This window comes from Sorex araneus, chromosome 3 (genome assembly GCF_027595985.1).
Source record: "Sorex araneus isolate mSorAra2 chromosome 3, mSorAra2.pri, whole genome shotgun sequence".
Classification (NCBI taxonomy): Eukaryota; Metazoa; Chordata; class Mammalia; order Eulipotyphla; family Soricidae; genus Sorex; species Sorex araneus.
Window position 1 is genome coordinate 212,074,380 of NC_073304.1, and position 14,454 is coordinate 212,088,833.

Below are 14,454 nucleotides of genomic sequence, written 5' to 3' on the forward strand. Positions count from 1 at the left end.
CTGTGTCTGTGTTCTGAAGGTCTTCAGCTGGAATATATAAGCAGGAATATACAAGTATACAATTGTTCCATACAATGTGTGGAACAATCTAGAAAAATCAGAAGCAAATCCAATAAAATATATGGAAATGTGATAGATGATTAAAGTAATATTTATTTGGTGGGAATGGTTTATCATAAATAACACTGACATGCTAAAAATTTCCCTTTCTGTCTGAGCAAATCCTTTTTTTAAAAAAGCAATTTGTTGTTCATTATTGAAGTCACATTACACTAGAACATTATATAAGTTTCAGGTTTGTATTGTTGACAATGATATACATTCCAAAGTCCTCCCTCACTCCTCATCCTCATTTATGAAGCCCTGTCTCACCTGTATGCTTCATCCTTTCTTTTATAAATAACTTACTGATTTTATAGTTTAGAAAGAGCACATCTTTCTCTTTCTGAGATACACGGTAAATATATTTTAATATTTTATAAAACATTTATATAAAGTTTAGTTGGGTGAGCCACACTAAATAAGACAGGAAACCTAAAGACTATTAAAAAATAGGGGCTGGAGCGATAGCAGAGTGGGTAGGGCCTTGCACTCCGCCGAACTTGGTTTGATTTCCAGTGTGGTCCCCCAAGCACCACCAGGAGTAATTCCAGGAGTAATACCTGTGCATCGCCAGGTTTGATCCCAAAAGCAAAAATTTTAAATTAAAAAAAATAAGTCAATCCAACCATGTAAAAGTTTAAAATCTCTATGTAGCAAAACCAAAAAATGAGGTCAAAAGCTTCATGATCAGCTAGAATAAAATGTTTCTAACATGTGACATAAGGTTAACAGCTCTCTCGTTCACATGTCTGCCAAACTTTACGTGACAAACACAAATTTTCTCAGAGGAAAATACACAAACCATATGATAATCAGAGAAATGCAAATGTAAGCATTTAAGAAGATCCTCAAACTTAACTATAATTAGGAAATACAAGTATATGAATGAAATGCCATTTGTTAAATATGTAGGACTAGTATAGACATCTTTCATGGAACATTGCTGACACAAAAACATTTGATTTTTCTTTGGTTTTGGAACCAGACCCAGCAATGATCCTGGCTCTATGCTCAGGAGTCACTCATGGCCATGTTTAGAGGACCATATGCATGCTGGGAATAAAACTGGGGCTGGCTGTATGCAAGGTAAGTGTCTTGACCCTGCACTCTCTCTCTCTGGTCTCTACAAAAAACATTTTTATAAATAGAATCTCTCATTGTGTGTGTCTTAGATTGCATAGAGAAAAATGTAAAATGATGCCAAGTACCTTACTGGAGCGATAGTAAAGCGGGTAGGCTGTTTGCCTTGCACGTGGCCAATCCAGATTTGATTCTTCTGTCCCTCTCGGAGAGCCCAGTAAGCTACCGAAAGTATCGTGTCCGCACAGCAGAGCCTGGCAAACTCCCCATGGTGTATTTGATATGCCAAAAACAGTAACAGCAAGTCTCACATTGGAGACGTTACTGGTGCCCACTGGAGCAAATCGATGAAGAATGGGACGGCAGTGCTACAGATGGCAGTGCATCTACCTTAGAGATGCCACTTGATAAAAAAAAAAAAAGAGGGATGGGGCCAGAGTAGAATACAGAGGATAGGGCATTTGCCTTACATGCAGCTGACTCAGGTTTGATTCCGGGTATACCATATGGTCCCCCAAGCACCACTAGGACTGTGAATCACGAGGTTGGGCCCCCAAACCAAAAAAATTAAAATTGAAAAATGAGAGGGATCCTTGTCTTTGCTTTGTACTTTGATATATTATTTGACATGATGTTGCCAGCACAAGTATTTTGCTTGTTTATTTTTTGTTTCTTTGAGGAAGATATATCTAGGAGGGCGGCTCAGGGGACTATGCAGTGCCAGGGACATAACTTGGGCCTTCTGCATGAAAAGTATGTCCACTTGGCTTCTATTATGCTGATTTAAAAAAATAAAAACTGATCTTTAAATTCTGATTCCATTACTGAGTGACCTTGGAAAGTAACCTCTGTGTGTGTGATCTCTTTAAATATTATTTTTCTCATCTACAAATTGATGGTATTTTTTCCACAGAATTGTGAAAAGGACTACACATACAGAGCTTATTAAATGGCGTAGTGCTCAGCAAATGAAAATTCCCCTTTCCCTGCTTATTTCACCCTCAGTTGATTTGTTATCAGGGACATAAACCAATCGCTACCTTGGAACTAAGTCTCAACACAAAATGAAGCTGCTCTACAGGCACATAATTTAGCCACTGTTTCTTTGGAGTCAAGTCCCAGGTGGATGAGCCATATCACTGCTTGTTCGTTCTGTTCATCTAGACATTAGGAGTTAATGAATCCAAGAAATAATTGCGCACAGCTTATTAAAAGTATGAAATTAAGTGACCAGGCGGGTGACCTAGACTGCTTCCTGCTCTAAATGCCGCGTGGGTCCTGTGTTCATTTGCAAGCTATCACTACTTCCTCCTGCCTAGATGCTAAATCTTTATTTTTGCTCTTGAAAGTGACCATGGTAAAGACACAATATTAGTGCACATTCCTCACAGCCCCCTCCCTCATCTCCTTCTCCAACAATTATTGAATGCTTGCCGTGTCACAAACGTGTTCTTCATCTTTCATAAACGTGTTCTTCATCTTCCAAACCACTCTGTGGAGGAGTTCTCATTCCCATTCTTCAGATAAAGAAACCAATGTTTACCTACCTGTTCACACTTCCATGGGGAGAACATGGCAGCTCATGATCTTTCTCCCATGCAAAGTCACTCTCTAAGTTGGAGAAGTCAGAATATCGAGTGGCTTAAATTCTCCCTGCAGAACACTTACTCATTTTCAGGGGTCATTTGCCTTGGTTGTGAGGAGCAATATGTTTATCCATGTGAAGAAAAGCTTCTGTCTTTTACCTGGTTATGTAAGACTTTTATGACAGCAACCGATTTATACTTTCAGGCTGAGCTCAAATCTCTCCTCTACTAGGAAGACTTTCTCTAGTACTTGAGAGAAAGGTCAGGTTTCAGTTTACTCCCTTCTCTGCATTTAAGCTTTATGTGCACACACCTTAATTATAATACTCATCATGCTTTATTATAACTATTTGTTAGCATACCAATTTCCCATAGAACTGGATGACCTTAAAGAGTGGGGGTAATTTTTAAAATCTGGCTCATTGGAAATGCTCCATTAATTTTTTAGATGAATGCACAAAAGGACTGTGTGTTAAACAGAATATTTGCAATTCCTTAGAGAGTCCCAAGTTAGAGAAAGGGAAACCCTCGCAAGAGACTCTCCATGTAGCAGCATCAGAATCCCAGTGATGGGAGGAGAATCCATCCAGTATAGGAGTTATTCCAGGCTATTCCTCCTATGAAATAAATCTGAAAGGGGCCAAAAGCCTGCAGCAGTGGGTATTTTAAACATGCTCATTAGTAGTGGCTCAAAGTAAAGATTTATTACGATTGAGAATAGGAGAAAGGACAGTAAATCAACATTGGTGAGGCAAAGAGCAAGGGAAAGATATGAGTTCTTATTTAAAATGTACTTATATGCTTTATAACCCTAAAGTCAAGATTGCTATATTGAAGTGGAGAGCTTTATTTGTGGGATGAATTCACAAAGGTATGTTTATGCCAGTATTTATTTCCTCAGCTTTCATTTGCTTTCCTCTGGCCGAAAAGTTGGGGACTTAGTTTATTGCTTGAGAGCAAGAAAAGATTGTCTTTGCTAGGTCTCTTCATAAAAATATTCCTTGCTTTTGAAGTTGGTTTGTAAAGTATGGGTTGTATACTAGGAAAATGTTCTTTTACTGGCACATATGTTGAAGGGAATCGTTTTTTAAAAACATTCAATTAGTTCTGCCTTTGAGATAGAATTTAAACAAACCCAAAGCAATAGGATTAAATTCACATAAAACTCAACTGTTACTGAGCAACCAAATCTTTTCCCACTCAAACTACTCAAGGATAATCATACTTGCTGTTAGCTATGTTGCAGCCAAGGCAGATACATAGTTTTAAGTCATACATCAGGCCATGGTCTTCCCTTGCTGAAAATTGTGTCTTCTAATGCATTGTAGTGAAATGTAAGGTCCTGACTATGATCTAAACATCTGTGCTCTAAAACATCTGTTCCTATTCCACCCGGCCACATTCACATCATCGTAATTTTATTCTCATTAGTTTCGTCAGTCGGATATCTTATTACTCAAACCCATCTCTGAGACCAACTTCTCTCTCTGTCTTCCCTCTTCCATTCTTTAAAGTGACTGCCCCTCAACTCTCCAGAGTCTTCTAGAAGGCTCTTCCTAAAAAACCGTCTCTGATCATTCTACCTAGGGTACCTCCAGCATACACACTTTAATTTCTCATTTGTTACCATAATGATTGGCTCCATAGCATTGGAGCTGGCTTACCAAAAATTCTGATGATATGGTTATATATGTAGCAGATTAGTTATATCCCACGTTTTTCTACTAGACTGCAAGATTCAGGCAAGCAGGATCCATGTTGGTCTTAATTATTAGTGACTATCCAGAACTAATGGTCGTGCCTGGCACCCAGTAAATATTCACTACATGAATCAGTGAAACACTTTGTCATGTTTTCACGGGATTTAGCAATTTTACACATTACCTATATTAATGCCAAGCTGTTAAATTCCCAACCCCAGAATGCCTGGGCTCAGCAAATAACTCTAACAGATGAAGATTCAGCAAAAAAAAAAAAAAAGAAAAAATGTATTTGTCTTTGGAACATCTTCTTCAAGATAATAATGTCCTCAAGTCAAATATTTAACTCTCAAAACTGGACTTGATTCTTCTGATTTCTCATTCTTCTGACCTATTTCCTGTTTGGGTTAGAAGTTTTTTGATTCTCTCTGGGTTTCTAAAATGTGTTAATAAACTACTTCTTAACTTTTTTGTGTCACTGGCATTTGTGAATGAACAGCTGATAGGATTTGCTTTGGGTTTTCCAAAGCTCACATTGAAATCACAGTCACTGACCTTCTTTTCATCTCACTAGATCCAGAACCAAGGGACTCTTAAGGATTTGTAGTATGTGGTAACAATGTCACGGTGCTATGGGTAAATGTTTTGGCAAGATCACACAAAGATGTGATGCAGCGATTAAATTCCATTGTTAAGCTATGTGAAAACTAATAAGCAAAAATATCCAGGTCTATTTGGTATTCTATTTTATATGTAAATTAGAATATTGTGTGAAAAGGATGCCAGGGCTGATGGCATTCAAACATTTTCAGACTAGTTGTTCATTAATTACTTGGGGTAATTGTTACTCAGTTTTGCTTTACACCTACTTTTTTTTTCTTAGCAATAACTTATATCTGTGGAGCTAAAACAAAAGACATAGCATTAGATAGTAAAACATAATAATTGATGCTCACAAAATGACAGTAAGTTTTAAAAATTAATTTGTTAGAACATCTGTGGAAATTGTAAAGAACAATTCAACAAGGGTTCTGTGGGGGGTTAGAAATAGTCCCATAGCATTCTACATTTTCACCTCTGGGGCTTACTTGTTTTTTTCTGTCAATGGGAGAATTAGTAGTATGGAGGGAAGTGAACTCTAGAAGGACAGGGAAAGTTGAGAGTTCCCTGAAGCTCCTTCTCCTTACTCTAAATCTTAAAGACTTAGTTCTAAAGTCCAATATTCTGCAGGTCAAGTCAGCCAGCTCACTCCTGTGCCTTCAAAAGTATAGCACTCCACGAAGCAATCGTACATCGGGTAGGGTGTTTGTCTTGCATGCAGCTTACCTGGGTTCAGTCCCCAGCACCCCATATGGTCCCTTGAGCACTGCCAGGAGTAATTCCTGAGTATAGAGCCAGGAGTAACCCCTGGCATTACTGAGTGTGCCCCCAAAGACACAAACAAGCAGACATATATAGTACTCCAGGCCACCTTGTTTGAACCAGTCATATAGACTGGAAGAGTGATATGAGGATATTTCCTGATAATCCAGGTTACACAATAACTGCATACTTGTTCCTGGGTAGTTTGGCACCTGAGGTCCTCAGACTTGCATTGACACCTCCCTTATTGTTGGCACCCTTCACACTGCTGCTCAGAGCACTGGCTTCACTACTCTGAATTAGTTGTTCTTTGCTAGTCCAGCTGGACCCTGGACATACCTATGAAACAATTCTTACCTGTCAGTCTCCCACCCAGGCCTCCCAAGGGCCCAGCAAATGAAACACACACACACACACACACACACACACACACACATACACATACACATAAACGTACACATCTTTTCATATCTGAACAGAAACCTTCTTTACATACACAGCACACACACACACACATACACACATGCACACATCTTTTCTTGCCTGAACTGAAGCCTTCTTTACATACACAGCACACACACACACCACACACACACACAAACACACACACACCCCTCTTCTTGCCTGAATTAAAACCTGATTTTCTATCCAGACTATTCTATTTCTCCAATATTGATCGGAGTCTTTTAGGATCCTAATTTTATTGCGGTAAAGGACATTTAAAACACTTAGATTTGAACCTCTGAACATAAAATTTATTTTAACTGGAAAAGAAGCACTAATTATACTCCTAGCTCACCAAAAAGAAATGGTATCAAGTCTTACCATGGACATGACTATTATTAACTTTGAAGTTCCCTGGTTCTGATAATCTGCCAATCTGCAGAGCAGTGGAGGGAGAGGTATTTGAAGACATAGAGGTGTGATAGATTTTGGGTAGCTTAAGACTCCTTGATCTGTCCTTTCTCGCCTCTACCTAGCAGTGTGGCTTTGGTTAAGGATGTCATCCTCTGCCTTTTATGGCCTTAATTCATGTATGCGATTATATCAGATGATCTCTAAGGTGGCTTCTATTTCTGAAAGACGATTAATTTATGGCTGATTTAAAATCAGCAATCCAGTGGTGAATAAATTTAGATACCCTTTTCGGAGGGGAGCTAATGAGGGACACAGCTGAGCAGGGGAGAGTGCTTCTCCGTTGTTCCTCAACTGACTGAGCAGGTGGTAAGAACCAGGCAGGCACATAGACTTGGATAGTGAAGTGGGGATATAAAACCCTGAAACTGTTTATCATAAAGAATGTCAAGCCCAATAAAAGCAAAGGCAGATGTTCATATAAAGTTTTTGCTGCCTGTGCTTTTGTGGGGGTACTTTCTGCGTATGAATTTTATTAGAAAAACACAGCAGCATCTGCCTACCCCTGTTGCCATATCACAGCAGCCTTGCTATTCATTTATGGGCTTGGAATTATTCTTGTTAATGATTTTTAGGGGGATATATGAGATGCAATATTCACCAGTGAAATTTGTCATGCAGCTGACTTCCAGGGAAGGTCCCCCTGACATCATAGATGGCCTAATTGTCAAAATGGTTATTGCTTCAGAAAATGTTTTAAAAGTAAAAGATCTGTATTAGTTCCCCATTGCTCCTATAACAAATAATTATCATTTAATGTCTTGAAACCACAAAAATTTATTATCTCATAGTTCTGAAGGTCAGAAGTCCAAAATGAGTCTGGAGGGATAAAAAAAATCACAATGATAGCCACCAGTGTGGCTTCTGGAGGCCTGTCCAGTCCAACTGCCAGAACTTGCCTGCATTCCTGGGTTCTTTCCCCCTTTATGTTAAAATCCAAAAATTAGCTCTCCTCTTTATCCTGGCTTTACATCTTAAAATCTCTATATCTCTGGGGTTGGTGCAATTGTACAGTAGGTAGGGTGCATTGACTTTGCATATGGCCAATCCAGGTTCAATCCTCGGCACCCTATATTGTCCCCTGAGCACTGCCAGGAGTGATCCCTGAGTATAGAGTCATAAGTAAGTAAGCTGTGAGCACCACCTGGTATGGCCAAAAGTCAAAAAAAAACAAAATTTAAAAAATCTTTATGTCTCTGATTCTCTTACACCTCTCTCCTAACAAAAGACCCTGTAAAGACAAAAGAAAAATAAATTGAATTACTTCAAACTAAAGTCTTCAGCACAGTGAAATAAACTATGGCTAACATAATATGCATCTGACAAAGAGCTACTATCACCTACTTAAAGTAGCCCCATGAGAAAATCCCATCAGCAACAACCCCATCAGAAAATGCAGAAAGAAACTAAGTAGACATTCCTCCACAGAAGATATAAAGATGGCCAACTGGTTGATGAATGCATCTTAATCCTGACTGATTATTAGTAAAATGCAAGTCTAAACAATATTGGGATCTTACTTCACACGAATGAGAATGGCCCGCATCATAAAGATTGGAAATAATCAGTGCTGGTAGAATGAGACAAAAAAAGGAACTGTCATTCATTGTTGGTGGGGGTGTAATTGGCTCAGCCTTTAAGGGTAACACTTTGGAGATTTAAAAACAACAGCAGCAACAACAACAACAAAAATGAGAACGATACTGTAAGTTCAAGTGTGCACTGCATTTGGTAGCTGAAAACCATCTCCATAGGCCTCCCCAGCAGAGGAACAAAAAGATGGGAGACTCAGGAATAGATGGTCAAAATGATCCACTCAATGCAGAGCTGTAAGCATACTTATAGAGTGTCTGAGAAGGGTTTGAGGTATAGGACTACACAGAGGTGTGATTATTTACAGAGGGAAGGCATTTTGATGGAGACAGTTCTCTTGGTGGGGATGAACATTCTGTATCCCAGGGTCTATATGGAGAGAGAGATTCACCCAGGGGCAACAAGCATTTTGCTTTTTCTCTTTCCCTTGCTACTAGTTATATTAAACAATTAAGTTTACTTCTTACTAATATTTGCAGCTATTTGGTTAAACACAATAAGTGGCATAGATTCCAAAACTTAGTTCTCTGGACTCCAAGGGCAAGCAAGGCTTTTCCTGTAAATCCCAAACTAAGTTCCTCAGGCTATTTCAGCTTGTCCTCCCCGCTGGGGTCCACTCTTATATAATAACAGCTTACATCAAGACCATGCTTTTATGCTTCCTAGACTTTCCATTTTTATACCAGGGTAGCTTTGTCCTCTCCCGCCACGTTTATCCAAATCCCATGGCAAGACCCTCCTTTTTGGGGTATTAGGAACATTGGTAACTGAAGCCTGAGTTAAATAATTATGATGAATGTCCAGAAGTAGATATAGATCAGAGTCAATCAACTTCCAAATATTAGGAGCATAGCAAATGGTCTTTCTGTGTTTAAGTGGAGAACATGAAGTAAAATATGAAGATTTTAAGGCAAATAGGAAAACAAGTAATTAACTACAAATACAAAAATCCAGAGTCACCAGAATTTTTACTTTATTTTATAAGTAATTTTACTTTATAAGTAAAAACTTTTCTGTATAAGTAACCAAGCCTGACTTGGGGTATTTAGTAACTAACACAAAGGAAAGGTAAACTTGGTGCTTATAAGAGCACTGTAAACTTCTCTGGGGGGAAGGAAAGGGGGCAATTCACTGATGAAGCCTAAAACACTTAGGGATAATATCCAATGCTATACAATCCAGCAATTGCATTCCTATTCCTTGAACAACAACAAAAAAAAAAACCACTAGTTTGAAAATATATAGGAATGTCTATGTTCATTTCAATGCTATTAGCTATGACCCAGATCTAGATGCAGCCCAAGTTTCACCATCCATAGAGAAGTGTATAATAAAGATGTTTATCTGCACAATGGAATACTACTAAGCATTAAGAAATTATAGTTTGAATGGAGCTTGAGGGGGTAATTCTAAAAGGTCGAAGGAGAAAGACCAATATCAGATGATCTCACTCAAATGTAGTATATAAAAAACAAAGAAAGGGGATAATGGTCAGTGAAAACAAATCTTTTGACCACTGAACTGAGGTTACCAAGAAGGAGGAAAAAGTGGGTGAAGTGGTCCAATGGACAGGATTGGTTCTCTAAATGGAAGACAAGAACATCAGCTGAGGAATTGGTAAATAGGAGGTGGACTTCAGATTATAGAACAAGGATGAGGTGGCTGGACGAGTCTTCCATCTTCTCAGAAGATGGCATTAAGGCTTTTGTGCTAATTGTACTGCAGTGAGGCTGCAGGATGAATGGATCTGAAACAAGAAAACCTGGCCTTCAAAGCGCATGAAGGTAGGTAGGGCTAAGAGAAACAGACCAAGGTTGAAGCCACTTCCATCGAGATCCTTAGCTACACCAGAGGATCTCAGTGGAGAGAAAAAACCGGTGATTCTTTGATCGTCCCACTTTTGAATCTTCGCTCTCTCTACCATTGCCTGTTCTCCCCTTACACTTATCATAATTCTACAATTTCTTTTTATCTACAGTTCCTTCTTTCTGGGGATTGGTGAACTCAGCTTGGAATCTCTGCTCTGTGGGGAAGCGGCAGTCGCCAGTCAACATCGAAACCAGCCACATGATTTTCGATCCGTTTCTGACGCCCCTTCGCATCAACACTGGGGGCAGGAAGGTAAGCAGCTGCGTTGCTTCTTGGTGCAATTGGGAAAAACTGGAGTGAGATGCTGATTCTGAAAGTCAGTACTCCAGACCTCGATTTTTGTCTTTCCTCCTCGGACCTGGCAGCAAATATAATTATATCTAAATTGTGCTTGTTCTCCCTAGCTAGTCAAACCCTTGTGCTTCTAATTACATTGTACCCCCAGAGGTTGCCTGAGGTCTTATCCCTTAGTACCACAAAAAGGTCAGAAAATAAGAATTTCCCCCGCTCCACCACTGCCCCCTGTAAATCATGTCGAAACAAATCCTGCCTCCTAGGAACCTCCTGATTGGGGTTTCTTTTAACCACAACAAAATGGAAATTAAATGCTTAACAAAAGTAAAATTAGATGTTTATCATCCTAGAAGGGAAAACTAACAAAAATCATCTCAGATGATTTATAAGAAAATCAATAATTAATCTTCCTGGGGGCATCTTGTTGGCTAAGAATCCCAGCTCCCGCACAGAAATGCTGAGCTGTGCTCTGTGGTTCGCAGACAACATCCATCTCTCCCGCCCCGCCACTCTGACGAGCCCCTCCTTAATGTGGGGATCTGCGTGTGGGTGTAATTCTCAGTAGTCTTCTCTTCGCTGCTATCTAGCATTTCTCCTGCTCATTTCTACTCGGTTAACTTTGACTGCTTAGATGGTCAAAAGTGGAAAACATACACATAGAGAGAGAGAGAGAAAATTGTGTTTGAAAGTGATTTAGCTCTTGTGAACTCGAGAAGAATGGAAAATCAATTGTGTGCAAGAAATTGGGGTTAAAATTGCAGAAAACTTTTGTTACTGCTGGCAGCTGATTCTCCAGGGTTTGAGCTCATTGGACTCTGCCCTCCACTCTGCATCTGCATTCAATCTACTTTCCTTACCCTGCAATGTCCAAGCCCTTTTTTCCTTTCTGATGTATTGAAAATATCTTTTCCTGTCACTTAGCTGTCAACATTCCACCCCCACCCCCCCACACACACACACAAAATTTTCACTGACTCATCAACGGTTGTTAGATATTTTTACCCAAGTCACAAGGCAAATTTTACACGTTATCACATGGTTAGACTCTTCAGCTAAGCAGTATTTGTGTGTTGTTTGAATTACAGCTTGGGAATATTTTTCTAGAAAAGGCCCTGGTAGGGCATGGCATTTGTTGTTTTGATTCCATAGAAAATGACTTACCCTAATTATTCTTCCATTTTCAGCTTTATTTTTGTAGATGCTAAAAGCAATTTCCCATGGGTTTAATATACCCCTCTCTCCAAAAGAGACAGTGAATCATTCAAGTGAAGTCATGAGTGTGTAAATGGGTGCTAGTCAGTATTTAAGATGGGAGAGTTGCCATTTTGCCGACACACTCAGTCATTTTTTTTCCTAATGGGAACATGATGGAAAGAATAGTTGAGTACCAGGCAAGGGGGAAAAGTGGTAGAAATGGCCAACGTTGTATGAGGTTTGGAATTTGAGTTCCAGAAATTACCTGAAAGATGGCCAGCTAGACTGAAAGACAGACCAAGGAGGTGGTCAGTAGGGAGATAAAGACAATGGAGAAAATCAGAGCAGGACCTGGGAACATATTAAGGGACTGGATCTTTCTTCCAAGACTTGTGGTGTGTTTATGAAGTATTTTTTAATGAAAAAGATTGATTTGGGAGTGGTGGGGAAAGTAACAGACTATGACAAATGCATGGTTTTACTTTCCATCTGAGTGCTGGGAGAAAAATATTCACCTAATTTCAAGACAGCTTCTCCCTCAAATTTATTGGAAAAAAAGACACGGAAATAGCCTGGTATTAAAAAATCACTCACATGTTAGGCTTTGTTTGGGTGCTTTTTGTTGTTAACAAGTAATTTTTTTTTCTGCATTTCCAGTTCAGTAAAGTGTACCTGATCCAAATCAATTTTCAAATGCATTGGAGTTTAGAATTTTGGAAACATTTACTTGTGAGGATGTAAATATTTATATCTGGCATGATTTGTGTTGTCAGATGTTTGAAGAGCTGAGAACTGTCTGCTGGCTCCCTTTGCTTTTGTGAAAGGTGGAAAATAAGATATATATGTTGGTGGTAGAATATACTAACTGGTAATGAAATGCCTGTACATGATAGAAACTAGCTAAATCAAGTTTTCTGGATTTTTTAAAAGTGATATTTAATGAGTTAGAGATTTCTTTTGGAGGTGAGAATCCATATCACTTCTCTGAATTTACTTTTGCTTTGAAATATGTGTATCCAGCTCAGAAAGATTAAAAACCATCCTGTAAGATTAGAACATTTGGAGAATTTGAGCAAGGAGTCATATTTTGAAGTTCAGGATCTGTTTCCAGTATTTATGCAGTTCAGTAATTATGCATTTTTGTAACATTTTTATCAATGAGTATTTGTGCCCAAGCCTGTTCTGCACACTTCCTTGTTTGTGTTGATGGATTTGTTTTCACCAGGTTCTAATTATAAATGTGGGGTGTTTTTTAGCATGAACCAGGGCCAAAATTCAATCTGAACACAAAACTACAAATGATAATGTATGAGAATCAAAAAATATCTATAATAATAGCAAATTATCTTAGACATAATGAAAGATATTCATTTTACTGAACAATAAGATTGCTCTTACTTATTACTAAGCCTTGAGTTTTGTTTTGTTTCTTGAAGAGAAGTATATTTTATATAATTGTCTATATCTGATACATTGGACAGTTGTCGCAGAGGACTCTTATATACAAGATCCAAAATAATCACATTTATTTGGACTTTGCTTGTTTGTTTGTTTTTTCTTGGACTCCCATGAAAATACATGAGATTTTATATATAGTTTTTGTGGTTTTTTCCTATATAAATTATCTTGTTAATTCAAAGATAAAAATATGGTCTAAGGATGTGACTCATATTATAGCACATGCCTAACTTATGTGAGGTCTTGAGTAATCCCCTGCACTGCACATGCCTCCCCTCTCCCCCAGTTCTACCTGGTGACCCTTGAACCCCCACTCCCCGCTGGTATGTGTCCCTGCAACACTAATAAAAACTCTCAAGAATAATAACAAAAATACATAATGAACAATAACAACAAATACAGTGTTATTTTGCTGTAAAATATAAATAGCCTCTCTCCTTTTTTTTTCAAGCCTGCCTGCCAGGGGCAGATGCTAGATAATTTATTTTCCATTCCTCATTTTGAATATAATGAGAGTTTGCAGCCACGCACTTCTGGAATCCTACATTGTAAATGGTTGGGTTCCAGAGACGTCTCTGTAGGGCACTAATCTATTTGGGAATTCAGTTGGGAGTCTCTGGTCCAAGGCTATTGGCGCACTAAGATGGTGCCCGGAGGAAGCTTGTGGGCATGACAGCCAGGCCACAGAGCATGTGGAGAGCCTGGAAGAGACAGCCTGGAACCCACATACCTGGGCCTTGCTTGTGGATGCTCTCTTGGTTGACAGGATTCCATCTGGGATAGTCAGGAGACTGCACCTGCCCCATCTGGGGTGTCCCGGTGAAATTGGCTCGTTATGGGGCCCAGGGATCTCCGGTGCTGTAGTGCCTCCAGAACTCACTGCTGTGTCTCTGGACCAGGGCTGTTGGTACCTAAGTAGCCTCTCTTGATCTGTTGAGGCACTTTCCTGGAACATTCTCTGATTCAGGTAGGTGCTGGAATATTGTGAGTTAAGCTTCCATAGGCAAGATGTGGTCCGTAAATAACCTCTCTGCTGATCTAAACTTTCTAAAATAAGAAAAAACTAAAACTGAGTCTAAAATCTCTTGCTGATTCTACCATTTTAACCAAAATTTATTTTTGGCATCTTTTCTCCTACTTTAGCTCTTTTAATAAATTGACATCTCGGTAATAATATGTGAACTGCTCATGCTATGTTAAATGTAAAAGATAGAATCTAAAAGCACCCACTTAATGATTCCAATTTTGTTTTTAAAGTGTCCTTGATATGCACAGCAAAAAAAAAGAGAAAAAGACCTGGA

At 39.0% G+C, this 14,454-nt stretch overlaps 1 protein-coding gene across 1 annotated transcript in view; it reads left to right on the forward strand.

Moving 5' to 3' along the window:
• The window catches only part of CA10 (carbonic anhydrase 10), a 578,576-nt gene that overhangs the window by 229,492 nt on the left and 334,630 nt on the right, over positions 1–14,454 (forward strand). Inside the window, exon 3 of the mRNA XM_055132899.1 lies at positions 10,317–10,459. Within this exon, the coding sequence (XP_054988874.1) occupies positions 10,317–10,459 (143 nt within the window). The remainder of the gene's footprint in view (positions 1–10,316; positions 10,460–14,454) is intronic.